Source organism: Chroicocephalus ridibundus, chromosome 8 (assembly GCF_963924245.1).
Source record: "Chroicocephalus ridibundus chromosome 8, bChrRid1.1, whole genome shotgun sequence".
NCBI classification, from domain to species: Eukaryota; Metazoa; Chordata; class Aves; order Charadriiformes; family Laridae; genus Chroicocephalus; species Chroicocephalus ridibundus.
This window is the reverse complement of record NC_086291.1, coordinates 46,113,138-46,127,991: the sequence shown is the minus strand read 5'-3', so window position 1 is coordinate 46,127,991 and position 14,854 is coordinate 46,113,138. Positions and strand designations below refer to the sequence as shown.

At 36.9% G+C, this 14,854-nt stretch overlaps 1 protein-coding gene across 11 annotated transcripts in view; it reads left to right on the top strand.

Annotated features, from left to right (window-relative positions):
* MRTFB (myocardin related transcription factor B) overlaps nucleotides 1-14,854 on the top strand; it is an 85,285-nt gene that overhangs the window by 21,185 nt on the left and 49,246 nt on the right. For 3 of the 11 annotated variants that reach the window (XM_063344644.1, XM_063344645.1, XM_063344643.1), the window contains one exon: nucleotides 1,210-1,376. In XM_063344644.1, coding sequence (XP_063200714.1) covers nucleotides 1,223-1,376 — 154 coding nt within the window. In that variant the 5' untranslated portion in view covers nucleotides 1,210-1,222. Of the gene's footprint in view, nucleotides 1-550; nucleotides 596-1,174; nucleotides 1,377-14,854 lie in introns of those variants that run through there. The other 8 variants (XM_063344640.1, XM_063344642.1, XM_063344641.1 and 5 more) reach the window with 6 other exon arrangements.

Below are 14,854 nucleotides of genomic sequence, written 5' to 3'. Positions count from 1 at the left end.
CTTGCTTATATTTCTTATTTTCAAATTGTCACTTTCAGCAACGTGATTCTTTACCCCTTTTAGTAGCATAGGCCGTTCTTTGGTGGTCATGAAAATTTTTTGTCATCTTGATGATTTTTAAAATACCAAGTAACATTTGACATATTTTTGTGTATGGTCATTGAAGCATATGTTGCATTTTAATAACCATTAAACACACCCATTAAATACATTTTAATCATTAAATTCGTGCTGTATTTATATTCAGCATACCTGAAGTTTGAAGTTTATGGTCAAGTATTGGCAGTATTAGTGTTTCTTAAGAAAAATAACTAAAACCAAACAATTTAATAAGACATTTCCTTGGTTTTACAGATCTTCATGAATTGTTAATATTCCATATTGTTCGCGTTTCCAAGAATCCAGGGATAGACTTAATTGAAGTTCATATTGATTTATTGAAATTTTAATTACTTGATAGAGTTCTGTGAGCTATAAAAAGCCTGTACCAGTAATTCATACTTCTGTCTCTCCTCACTGTAGATTAAGTACCACATTAATGACAGAAAGGAAAGAAATAATAAATTGGGACTTTTATTCCACTCTGTATTTTACTGTAAGTAGCTAATATGCAATAAAATTAATTTGAAAAAGTTCATGGCAAAAAGCCCTCCTTGCTGGAAAGATTAAAGATTAACTAGTTCTAATGTAGTTCTTTGGTGGTATGAGGTCCTGTATTAATACCAAAGTTGATTTTTGATCTGAACAAAAGTTGTGCAGTGCTTCGAAATATTAAAAGCTATTTGTATGCTATCATATATTAATTCAGAATTCGCTAATATAAACTACTGAAAAAAAGAACATTTTGCTGATAAACGGGCTGTGTTGCTTGCTAGAAGGTAGGGCACAGGAGCTTCCGGACATCCCTACTGAGTGTTCACATTGTGTCATTTTTCTGTCAAAGTGAGCAGAGAAACTGCCCTGCTTCTCACAACTAAATCACTGTTAAATTCCTCATAAATACATTGCTTAACTATATTTTTGCAAACCTGTAATATTTGTGCAAAATTAGTATATATTGTATATATCATTTTAAAGTTGAATATTGTGTGCAAAGGAACTTGCCAAAACCCGAACAAAAAAAGTAATGTGTCTGTGTGTGGCTTTTTCTTTTATTATTTTTGTCAACTATAAGGTGATTAAGAGACCGCTTGCACTCCCTATCTCCAGACGATTTAACACAATGGATCACCTGGGGACAGCGGATGCTGAGGAGGACCCTGGGTCGCTCACGCGGCTGGCTCCTAGTCCTCACAGCGAAGCCGTCGCGCACGAGTTCAAGGAGCTCTCCTTGCAGCCCAACCAGTACTTACCTCCTCTCAACGAACGGAAGAATGGTGAGTGCAAAAGTGACTCTTCTCCTTTTCTTGGCATTGCTTAAATATTTTCTTTGGGAATAATGTTGTTTCTTTGCTTTCTTCAAATAACATTAATTGACTCTGTTCACTTGCTCTCCCCACACTGTGTTAGGTGGAGTTAAAGTGCTCTGGTGTTTGTTACGAAATCTGTCCTGAGCAGCTTCACCTGTTGTGGTGGCTTGGAAGACTGGCATTAAAACCCCAACTGGAATACTTTGAGGTGTATAGAATGGAGTTATTTATATTTTTTAATAGTTTTAAAACCAGAGCTAGTGTATAATAGCAGTATTAGTTAAATATTTTTGAGAGATGGGGTAATTATCAAGAACGGGTTTTTTTCCTGTAAAATAATGCAGAATTTTTTTGCAATTATGCAAAATAATGCAAATAATAAAGAAGTTTCACATTGTATCCCAGAAAGTTTAATTCACCACATAGTTTAAGGTTGAACAGTGAAAGAAAAATAAGATTTACATTTTGTGAATCTTTCCAGTATCTTTCCTCATTGTTGATGTTGGCATGGCAACTTAGGAAAAAAGCGTTTCCACTGTTACAGTAAGCATCAGGAAGAATTAGGTCTGAATACAAACGTAGGCTCATTTTTATTGGGGAAAAGGCTGGAGGTTTTCTTTTTTGTGTGTGTGTGTGTGTGTGTTTCTCACACTGATACCTTCTAATAACGAAGATTTGTTTTCCAGTATTTCTAGTAAATAGTGGGAACATTAAAAGTAGGTAAATGAAGTATTTGGGTTTTGAAGCATTTTTTTAAAATCAGTTTAGCTATTAATTCAGTTGTAATAGTATAAGCATTATTAAATAAGAAGAAAACTATCTGAATATCCCAGCTTTAAAGCAGAAAAAAAATGGAGATATATATTACTAGGCTGTATGTATATCAAATACCTGGGGACATGGTATTCTCTGTTTCAGAAAGACGTGGGATGTTGTCTATAACCAAGATGCTCCTATTTCCACAGTGAGGGACTAGGTCTATGGTGCTTTGTGTATGTACCCTCAGTATTATATGGCACTCCAAGAAAGAAAAATTTAATAAAGGAAAAATATGGTATGGGAGAAACTTAGGATTAGCTTATATAAATGTGGAATGACAACCTCTTTGAATACTTGAGCTTGTCTTTTACAATGGCTTCCTTATTTTTTCCCATGTACGAAGATACCGAAATACAGAATACTGTGTTAACTGATATAATGTATTAGAAGTATTTTTAACTAAGGGACCTGTAGCTACTTTATTAATATTTTGGTTCTACATCCTTAAGTATTATTTTTTGTAAGGCAGAAAAAAAATTGTAACTTGGGAGACAGTTTTTGTTGGCTACTATTTGATGTCAAATTGATAACAGGTATGTCTATGCCAGAAGCTTGTTTTAAGATAGTTTACGACATTTTACCTTTTTATCAAAGAAGCAAGAGAAAGAGGTATTTAAAGAAAGCTATTTCATAATGAAGCTAAAAATGCCAACACTTAAGCCATAAACGTCATAAAAAAAAGAGAATGTAGTGGGTTTTTTTGCATCCTGTGTGTATATATTATACCTTTGGAAAATTTGTTTGTTTGGGATTTTTTTAATTGCCTGTAAAACTGAAATGGATGACATGGGTATCTATGTTGAGTGTAAATAAGTCAAACTTTTCATTTTTGAAGGCTACTACCACAAAAACGCACTAAATTAAACAGGAAAAATCCCTTTTATAAGGGGATCCCTTATAAAAATCTTTTAATCCTTTTATAAGGATGAAACCCCCCATTTTATAAGGGACAGCAAGCTTGTAAAATTCTCTTTTGACAAATCTTGCTATGACTATATTAAGTACATATTTATCCTTGACAAGTAATTTCATTGTTTTGTTATCTTCCTGCTTTTACTAGTAAAGATAAATTGTCAAACAAGCAGTAAAACAAGGTGCGCAGCTTCAGGTGCTAAATTTACTCATGTTTGCTCTTCAGTCTTTTGGTTTTAGTTCCTCTGTATTGGACAGTTGATTCTTTTCTTAGGCATTCTTCCCATAACTTGAAAGTATTTTTGTGCTTTCATGAATTAGTGAAATAATTTATAGGTAGTTTTTGTATTTTCTTCATGAATAATCTGCTGCTTGTTTATTTTCCAAAGAAAAGGCAGTGGCAAGAGATTTTAATGCTTATGGGCTCTGGCTCGTTGAAATAACAGAGGAGGTTTTCATAAATGAAGTGGTGGTGGGGAAATGAATCGTTTGAGAAGCTGCCTTTCACTCCTCTGCGCCAGTTGACCTAGCAACCATTGCCCTGTTACTCTTCTCTCCATTATTTATCATAATTCCTCTTACAATTTAGGATAGTGTAGAGCATTTGTCCATAGCAAGTATCAGGCCTCCCACAAAGGTTTTAATGTTGTCTTTGAGGAAGAGTTTGTATGAAGTTCACAAAGAAAAGTTTGGCCATGGCCTCACTTCGACTGTGTCTTTTGTGACAAGACTAAATCATCTGGCTGGGCTTGGCCAACAGATTAGGCATTGTTTTCAAGGCCATTATTAGCATAACCCTATTGCTTTTGAAAAGGAAAAGGCTCAACAATCTGCAAGGCAGCCTGAGAAATCATATAATTGGAGGAATTTTTGGAGGAATGCAGTGTGATAGACATGAAAAAAAGTGATCGATGGACACTGGTGCAATTTCCTATACTTTTCTGTTTTATAGATCTTTCTAATGTTTAAGCATCCTGCCACTAAGAGAATGCTGCTTTAGTACTATTTAAATAATTCCTAAATTAACTTTAGAGGAGCCTCCTAGTTCTTTTCCTGTCCTTATGCGAAAGATCTGACATTATCTGACTTTATACTGGCTGGCTGCTTTTGTTCCTGCAAGAAATGGACATTTGTGTTCAAATTGCTTTCTTAAAATGATAAAAAGAGGTTTGGGCACTGTCATCTTCCAGAGCACATAAACTGTTGTTCACCCATAATTTCAGATTTAGTAATCTTGATTAATTTGGTTGAAAATAATTTTTTTGTAGAAATTATGAAAGTCAGAAGAAAATTTGTAAAAGTAAAATTTGAACTTGATGGGTTCATAATAAAAGTAGTTTTAGTACTTAGTCTTTATTTTTACTTTTTACCAGAACTGGATTTCTTCAGGAGTATTTCAGTGTGTCACTACTTTATAAAGTCTGTAAGCATAAGAGATTTTAGTACACAGAAATACAATGGCACTTAATAAAAAAAAAAATCTGAAGTGTTTAAGGTTTTTCTGTTGAATATTTTTATGCAGTAAGTATTATGCTTACTGTGAGCTTTGGTAGTGATCCTTTAAACCTTTTGTTTACTTGAATGAGTCTTTTGGCAGCAGTCCAGTAGAAGGCTGAATTGTTCTAGTATTGTTCTGCACAGTGCTGTTAAGCTGGCTTGCACAAGTTAGTACAGAAACTGCGTTTCAAGCTTTTCTAATGACACTACAAGTGTGGGAGGCTTATGCTTCGCTTTGGCTTTGTTTTACATGGAGGTAATCACAGCAGGGTAACAGAAACGTACAATGAAATTGCATGTGCACGCCTGGTGAGACAACAGTTGTTTGAGATATTACTATTTTGTCCTTTTTTTTTTTTTTTTTTTTTTTTTTTTTTTTTAAATTTTTCTCCTCTTGCCCTGCCCAGTCCGCTCCCAGAGATCACGGCCACACAGCAAAGCTAGCATAGGAGGTCAGGGGAGCATAGTGCAGTATTTTTTAGTGCAAAGTCTCATGGTTTAGATTAAGTTTCACTGGAACTGTTGTCCCTTGAGTTGACAAAGGAACACTTAGATGCCCTGCTAACGCTGCTGAAGAGGCTGTAACTTACAGCAGAGCATTCATAACAAATGGTTGGAGGGCAATAGCATCTTAAGCTTCTCCATCTATTTACTACATGCAGGTGTTTACTCCCCCATTAAAGACAAATGGGTAATTTCTTTGGGGACTGGGAGAGAGAGAGAGAAGGGCAGCAACATATTCTTATCCTCTCAAATGTAATTTTTCAGACAGATGTCCTCCATCATAAAAAGTCTGTGAAACACAAATATTAACCAATTAATGTTTCATATTTTAATAGCAGTGCAAGCAATGGGAGTTTTCAAGCTGATTTGCTAGATAAAGGTTTTATTGCAAGGCTGAAATTCTTCAACTCAACTATCTCTAAAGCAAACACTTTAATTGTTCAGGGTTAGAACAACAAACTGTTTCTAGAAGGTAACCTTCTATACATATTTGGCTGTAATAACAAAGAATCATCTTTCCATGATGTTGTATGTTGGTCTTCTGGATTGTCACCATGACAATTTCCTTTTTTCTTTTGAGCTGTTTTCAAGTTAATGGTTGTGCATTACTCATGAAATTAATTTCAAGTTCTCATTAGTCTGCATCTTTCTGGATAATTAAGCAATACATACAATGCATTGATCATTTAAACTCGTGCCCTGTTTATTGCAGCATATTATTGTACCTGTTCTCTGGAGACCAACTCTTGTTCCACTTGCCAAAAAGCAGCAAAAGTTACCTTTTCATTGGTTCTGCTTTTTGTACTTGTCACCTACTGAGTGGACACTGAAGACATGCCTGTGATTCTGGCAGTCTAATGGCAATTGCTGGTCTACAGTCCATGTCTGTCATGTCTGTCATGGCCCATGAGTTGGGCTCCTCACATAAATGCAGGTTGGGAAACAGAACGTTGTGGCCTTAAGAATCTCCTGGTTTGCCCTGCCTGAAGGATGCTAGGTTGTGTACACTGTATTTGCTTTTTCAGTCAAGCTGCTGTGTCCTTAGGAAGGACAGTGGTTGAGGGAGGAGAAAAGTGACACAGATGAGGCTCTTAGGAGCAGGAGGGAGAAAATTGATGACTAGGTGCTGTTTAGATGGACTGCAGTGGAGGAAGAATGACAGAGTAGCAGGCAGCGTGGCACAGCTGACGTACTAGTCAGAACAATATGCTACCCACACGCTGTACCACAGTTTCACAAGCTTCTGTCTGAGAGCCAGGAGGTGGCAAGGGAGGGAAGGGTAGGCTGTCTGCTGCTGACAGCAGGAGGGTGGATGGGAATGATGCTGCCTGCAGCCTTCTAACCTGCTGTTTCAGAGCCAAAGGGTGGGAAGGGACTGCACGCGCAGATACCATCAAAAAAAAAGCAGCACTGCATGAGCAAAGCTTTTTGCATGCTGAATTATTACCTTCCCAGGATTGGTGAACGTGCCACTTCGGCTGGTAGGGGTAGGTGTGAAGGTCTGGGTATCAGGAGCCATGCAATCATGGTTGTTTCAAGGTACATGTAAAATGAAAAGGTCCTAGCTTCTATGTTTTACAGCAGTCTGTCTCGGCTTTGCAGTGGCTTCCTTGACTACCCCACTGTGCCAGAATCTCCTTGTGACAGTGGCTACTAGTTTCTGAAAAACAGAGACATGGCAGTTCCTCTTGTGCAGTCATCATCCACAGATAAGAGCCTGGTTATATTCTTGTGAAATGGGTAGAGAATTTGTTGGCTGCTGTACGGGCCATTGAGTGCCCTTTAGCGCTCTCTAGGCCTTCTTCATCTCCATTTTGGCTATAAATCCTTTCAGATTGTGAGTGTGCCTGTTGTCTATCCTCTGCATTGCGTGGAAGAAACAGTTTTGTTCCGGTTCATAGGTGTCTGCTTCTCTAATCTCAGAACCACAGTAGATACGGGATTGCGTTCTGGTTCTGTTTGGGGTTGTACGTCTTGTACTGGAGGAGGGTGGAGGAGGGTAGAAAAGGTGGTGATGTGCCTACTGTGGCTATCTGCTAGGTCTCACTCTTTGATGGCTAGCAGCTAATATTCTACAGCAGAATTGAGCTAATTGAGAAAATAGCTAAGTTTTGTAAGGAAAAAAGCCTTGGGACAGTGAACATCTCAAAGTAAAAGCAAGACTGGTAAAATCTCTATTAGATTAAATTAGCCCAAAGAAATGACTGCTTCTGGCTGCGTAAGAACAATGACGTTCAGGAGCAAAGACCTTGAGGCACAGAAGGTCAGATGAGGATGACAGCTTTCTAGGAGCCACTAGAGCTTGTGGGGAAACTTAGTGAATTAAGGTGAAGAGCAACACACACGTCTCAAACAAAAACAAAAAAAACCCAAACCAAAACGAAAACAAATATTCCAAATGGTGTATATTGAGTCCTCCTAAGGGACCAGTTGAGCCATCTGGGAGACAGAAAATTCTCAAAATAACTGAATGAAATCTACATCACACTTAACCTAATGATATTATTTAAATAAATTTGATGAACCAAAGGAATTTTTCTGGCATCTAAGAGAGTCGTGGGTATATTAGTTTGCCTGTTATCTCTTATTTTCCACTCCTTTATTATGTAGCACTGGTAACATGCATTCTTGGCATAGCTTTATGGCTTCTGAACAAATTCTTAATCCTCTGTGCAGTTAACAGATTTGAAACTGCAAATTTGATATTAGGGAATCAGGTGAAATTTGGGACATCCTCCTTGTATCTGTGTATGACGGGTTTTTTCCCCGCTCTTTTGAGATCTGCGATTAGGCATGCTTTTTGCTCTCCAAGTGCTACAGAGGTAGGTTACTGTGCTTAGAAGTAATTTTCTTGAGACAGGCGAGATAAAGTGGACAAAAGATGGCTGGTGGGAAGACTAGAGAAGAACAAATGGAAAACTTAGTTCTGATTAAAGTAAAAGATTGGCACAGAAAATAATCAGAAATGTCAACCTGAATTCAGCAGTTTCATAGTCACTAAGCTGAAAGCAATGAGATCTGGAAAACAGCATACAAAACCCCCCAAAACACCGAAACAACCCCCCAGAGTGAGTATATTCTAAAAGACCTGTCTAGATATAGAAGTAGTATACAATTTACAATTTAATTTAGTTTACAATAAAAGTGTGTGTGTATGTATATAGTGTAGTGTGTATATAATGTGTATGTGTAGAAGAATGGTGGCCCAGAGAGGTTGTGGAGTCTCCATCCATGGAGAAATTAAAAATCTGACTGGGCACAGTCCTGGGCAGCCTGTTCCAGCTGACCTGCTTGAGCAGGGCGTTGGGTGGGTGATCTCAGCAGGCTGCTTCCAACCTCAGCAATTCTGTGATTTGTCTTCCCGTTAAGGTTTTAATAGTCCACAGAACATTCAGTGGAAATATTCTACTAAGCAATCTCTTGTAAGAACACACAGTATATTGTAATTAATATGTATTTGTCTCTGTGTTTTGGGGTTTTTTTGGCATGCTGTGGTTTTTTGGGGAGTTTTGTTTTGTTTTTATTAACAAACAGTGCCAGTAGAAAAAACAAACATCATCTAATGTATGGATTCTTTCGGTCTCCCTGTAAATATATGAATGTTGTCTTATCTGTTATGAGATGAGAGAGTAAACTGAGTAGGTAACTATTTCCCAGTAAGTCTGTCTTTGTCATTGGTACTGCCAGTTCCCACAATCCTAGCATTCCCAGGGCATCAGTCAGTGTCTACAAGGAACAATTTTCAAATATTAAAGCATGTGAAAAGACGCACAGGCCAAAACTCAGAGCTCTCTAGGGACTGTGACCTCTTAAATGGAATATATTCTGACATTTTCACAGGCTACATGAAAGAATTCCAGCAGGGTCATTCCATTTGGTAAACTTCTAAACAAACATTCCGTCATCTCAGTTTGATTTATAGGTTTTTTTTTTTCTTTTTTTAATTATCTGCTTATTGTGAAGAGATTAACATGGGAGACGTGACCTGTGACTGACTCAATTTAAGGCATCTAGTATATGTGAAAAGATCCTGTTAGAGGGCTGGGCGTTTGAGTGATTACAGGAGATATGGGAAGTATGTTTCCCTTTAAAGAGATCTCTTGATCAAGCTGTCTTGTTCTGACTTTTTTTTCCCCTGAAATTCCTTGTGGATAACTAAATGCATAGCTAGAAAAGAATGTTGAGTTAATTTTAAATTCCACTCTATAATTTTTTTTTTAAATCGTTAGAACTAAATTCTAGCTGCGTTATCGTTGACATGTTAGCTTGTGATACAGCCGCTGCAAGAAGGTAGCGTAGTGCAAACAGAACTGGTAATTGATGTGCAGTACTTACTATAGCAGCCTTTTGCAAATCATAGGTAGCATGGTGGGTGACCAAATATTGTCCTTTAAAAATTACATTTTTATATATATATATGCAGTTGAACATATATATAAACATATTTTTATGTATATTATAAAATATTTATTTATTTATTTAGATGTCTATATGGGCAAGGCTGAATGGCAGGGAATTTTCATTTAAACAGTGAACACTACCAACATATATCCTCCCTTAAAAGGAATTTTTGGAGATTGTAGTGGGAGAAGAGAAGTAGAACTTGCAGACTTATAAATTCGATACCACTGTAAGTGTGTGGGATTTTTCTGGGAAGAGTAACTGAGGTAGGTGGTGACCGTAATTTGGATTGTTTAGGTCTTAGTTACCACAGTAGTGAAGAATATAGGCAGAAGTGTCCAGTCCATCTGAGGTAATGCCTTAGTCACAACATACTACACAATGCTATTTCAAAAATTACTCCGATTTTTCAATTGACTCTTTGGAAAAACAAATAGAAAGGTATACTTGATGTTTTACTAGCGAAAGAATATGAAGATGGGAGACTTGAATGTATTGGGTTTTGTATCTTAAATACAAGCATAAGATTTACTGTATGATATGTACTGCTGATTTGTTTGTCAAATCTTAAGTGTTCAAAGCAAAGAACTTATATACTGGCATAGAAAAAAAAGGTTTTTTTAACAAAACAAGAAGGCAGAATAGAGATCTATTGTAAGTGGGAATTGGGGCTGGGGGAAGAAAAAAAAAAGCAGAGCAAAACCCCTCAAGTTAACAGTTTGAGGCAACTTCTTACTGATTAAAGAAGTAATAGAAGAAATTATAAGAGGGATTATTTAAATGAATGTTTTAGTTTGTGTAGTCAGAGCACTATTTTCCTATGTGAAAACATTTTTCCTGTGTTTGTCACTGCACAGTGATGAACTGGATTATCATAACACAGGAACAGAGAACCAAGAAATTCATCAAGGTGTGTGTAAAGCCAAGATGAAATAAACATTTTAGTAATTAAGCTTTCTTCCCCCACTTAAAAGTCTTGTGGTAGTGAAATAGATTAAATACCTAAAACTGTTCTCATTTTTTTTTTGTTTTTGACTTTAATCTGTAGGGTTTTTGTTTGATGGGATTGCAAAGGAATGAGCTCCCTAAAATGCGAAGAGTTGGAATGTTAAAGCAATTGTTGCTTAGTTACTTCATGTTTAATGAGGTTGTAAAGTTGCTCACAGTTAGTGATCTCACTCACCAGATCACTGATACTTAAAAAGATAACGGGTCTATTCTGAGTGGCAGACAAGCAGGCACTGTGGAGGGTACAATGTTGCTGCATCGTTTTCTGCTGTACATTGTGATTTTAGCGAGTATCTGTTAGGCACTTATTCTTTTTTTAAAGAATTGTTTCTTCTGTAGGCTGAAGGTTGGCAGAACACTTGAAAGTCTGTGTTGCAGGAGGATAGAAAGAAAAAACATTGATTACTTTAGATTAAAAGCAAACAAATGTTTATGAAAAACTAGTGCAACACGTTGCTATTAAATGAGATGTTACTGGATTTTGGTTTATGGAACTGACAGGGATGTCCATTCTGAAGCCTTGTATACAACTCAATATAAACAACTCAAATTGAAATTAAAATGAGAGGTACTTCCACCCTCTGAAGATGATGCGAATTCCAACAGATTTAATTTTTATCGAAACAGAAAGCTGCTTGTGTATCTTCAATTTCTGGTTTTCATAGGCTGATGCCGTTTGTCATTGGGTTTAAACCTGTAATCGACCAGTACAACACACGCTGCTTAAGATTTTCTTTTAGCTGAAAGAGATACGTATGTTTTGTTGTTTGATAGAAACTAGTGTTTCAGCCACAATTTTGTTTCTAGCTCATTACAGGTTTCTGTATGACCCTCAGTGTCATTTAGCTATTTGTAGTTAAAAATAGTTCTTTGGAAACAGGTATGTGTTCAAATCAGAGAGGTTATACGTCCAATATTTACTTAGGAAATGAGTAGTTCTTTTTCCTTTATTACAAAACATGTATTTAAGTACACAGCAGCAGAAAGATGAGACGAAAATTTAGCAATTTGAAAAAGGTTTTTTGCCTGTTTTTTAATAATGCCAGCAATTTCAAATGACAATCCAAATTCCATCTGCCTTTTAGAAACTGAACACAAAAGCATTTCAAACTGAGTGGAGTTGAAAGACCCTAAGATTTTTTGGGATGTATTTTCTGTTTCAAGGGTTGTGTTCTGTTTATTGTATAACTGCTAAAATAAAGAAAAGGCTTTAAAAAGTAGTCAAAGAACAAGCAATTTGCTATTTTTTCACTAATACTTATTCTAAAGGATTTTGTGTCACAGGACCAAATTTGAATGGGAAAGTATTAAGTTCCCACCATTGAAGTCTTTCACCAGTTCTTTTAAGATAAATGTGGAATTAGCATCCTTTAAAACCAACAATGAAAGTTACTGCTGTACAAAGCTGTTTTTATCTGTCAAAACAATGACCTTCGAGACAGATGCTATCCAAACATGGGAAGTATGTTTAAAGTATCAACATGGTGTTGGGGGCTGATGACAGGGCTTCTGCTATTTTGCAAGAGCTTAAAAAATTTCTAACCGATTTGAAAGTGCATAAGTAAATCTGTGAAGTAAGTATGGTGCTTTAGCAGTCAAAGGTGAGAACGTATCCAGGAGAGTTACAAATTTATTTTATTTATTAGGGAAAAGGGAGCTCTTAAATGGGAGGTGGATTGGCTTTCTGGGGATCATGAGGATCATTTGCCTTCATTCGCATGGGATCTGCTGGTGACTGGAAGACACCTTTGAACAACTGAGTATTATCAGTTAGCGATTAATTTAGTATTTGAACACGCTAACCAGCTAACACTGTTTCTGTTCCTTCTAGTACAGTTCTTAGGAATGCGAGAAAGTTGCTAATAAAAACATGCACTTTTCCCATTTTGCAGTGCTGCACCTACAGCTACTGAGCCGGCAGTTGTGAGATGCCCCCAGGTGCCTGTGAAGCTGTCTCAGAATGTTAGACTTTTCTAGTAGGCATGTTGAGAAATGGTGATTATATTTTTTCTTTGAATTCTTATTACTAAAAATAGTAGAACTATATTGTTGATCACTCAAGTAACCAGTATATCCAAATTATGAATTGAGCTTGAATTTTAATGTATATTCAAGAGTGCTGGGAAAACAAGATGTGTTGGAATATGAGTTTCTTTTCATGATGTGGGGAATAAATGTCATTCTTTGTGTGGAGATTTAAGAGGAACTGTTCCCTGGGCAGAGCATCCAGGCATTCTCAGTATTCACAGTGTAACTGAATCTGAACAAAAACTATTTTCTTCCAAGGTACCTTTTCTTCCTCTTCAGTTGTTATGTCTGCCCCCGCCTTAACTGTTCAATATTGGATAGCATTTATTGGCAACTACAATATTTGGCTACATTGAAAATACACAGCATCATTTTGACATCTCTCCTCATCTGCATGAGAATTTAATCATTCTTATTTCCCATAAATTCTGTGATTCCTCCTTTTCTTCATAAAGGTATTTGCAAATTACTGTTGACGTTTCAATCAGATTTCTTAAAGGAGTTGTAAAACATTAATCTGTATGTTAGTTTGTACTGAACGGGGAGGTGAATTTGAACCAAAATATTACGCTTAACTCCAAGTGGCTGAAGCATAAGCGTATTTGTTTCTGTAAATTCTGCTGTGGGTGGGTACCCTTGAAAAAGGGGAGAGGATAGCAGGAACTCCATGCCCCTAAAGCTCATCTTTCTGAACAGGTGAGAACATTCATGAGGGCTTGAGCTGCTGTTGCCCAACGGCTGTTACTGTGATCCGGCATTCACTTGAGCGCTGGACGCTCTTCATTTGTACAAAGCACTACTAGCAGATAGGAATGGATAGAACTACCTTCAGAACTATGACAGTTGAAGGAAAATTACACACTTCAGAGAAATGTGTGAAGTGCACTGTACCCTTCCCATAAAACAATTTCTGCTGTTACATATTGTTATACTGTTAGAATATAATTAATCCATCCAAACTGTTAACTTCTCAGTTGGCATAAGAAAAATGTGGAGCTATAAGCTGGTATATCCATAACTGTGTAAGATTCTATTTATTGACTGTGTCGGATTTTCATACAGGTTTCTTAAGCAGTATGTGTTTGTATTCTTTGTGTCTGGATTTTTGCTTTTTCTGAATGTGTGGAGTTTTTCAACAGTAATTTTGTTTCTTATGCATAATTAGTGTTACGGCTGCAGGTAGTGAGGAAGTTAATTTGATTTATGAAGGAGTTCTTCAACAGTATTTTTTTTTTCCCTTGTGTTCAGTAAAAATCACTGCAAAAGCAGAAGTATTGGAATAGTCTATAATTTGTATTTAAACAAAATCTAATTTAAGGTGATAATTTTAATACAAGTGATCTGCAAGCAACAACTCTTTTAGGCTGGCAGAGCTGCCTCAAATAATTTACCCTGCAAGAGTTTTTCTTTTGCCTGGATTTTCAGCTCCTTACACATCAAGAAGTTGATATGGCCTAGTAAGCTCACATCTTCTTTGACTCTGCCATTCTGAGCAGGTCTGGATTTCCCTTCTCCCAGCAGTAGGAAGCCAGGCAGAGACCTCCCAGTCCTGCTGGCTCTGTCATGCAGCCCTGGCCCCGTGGTATCAGTTGCGTGCCCTGGGAGTGCGCTGTTAAGGTGAAGAGTCGGTGTTGAATTATTGTCTTGTAGAAAGATCCAAAGAGGCAAGATAATTTTTTTTTTCCTGGTTTCCACTTTCAAAATTCTGCATCAGGTGTTTGTTACTATATGTCGTTCTTTTCAAATCTGATGCCATAAAAGTGAAATGGTTTTTCTGAGTGGAGATGTCCTTTAGAATTCCAGGCTGAAGGATTTAAAGTATAAAGTAGGGGCGTGGAAAATATGTGTGTAACAATAGTGGTTTTAGGTCAAAGGGAATGGAAAAAGCACCTGCTAGAGTTACTTGTTGACATGTAGTGTCTACTTAAAATTATGTATAGTTTATTTTCTGTAAGTACATGAAATGCAAACGAGTCTGCTGTTCCCTCATAGCCAACGCCAGATAATTAGAGGGGATCCCTTTCCCCAGAACCTTCCAGGTGACACTGAAGTTGATGGCTCATGTAAAATAAATGGGATATGCTGGAGAGAATGGCAGATCAGAAGCTGTGGGGGGAAATACTCTGAAAACTGCCGGGAATAATGAGATGCATAACTGTAACACAAGAAGGAAAAGAATGAAATACTTGTTTTTTAGATATTTACAACAAGGAACAGAATTGCTCTTACACACTGCAAGGAAAGACGTGGAAATAATCACTGGTTTTCCCACTTAC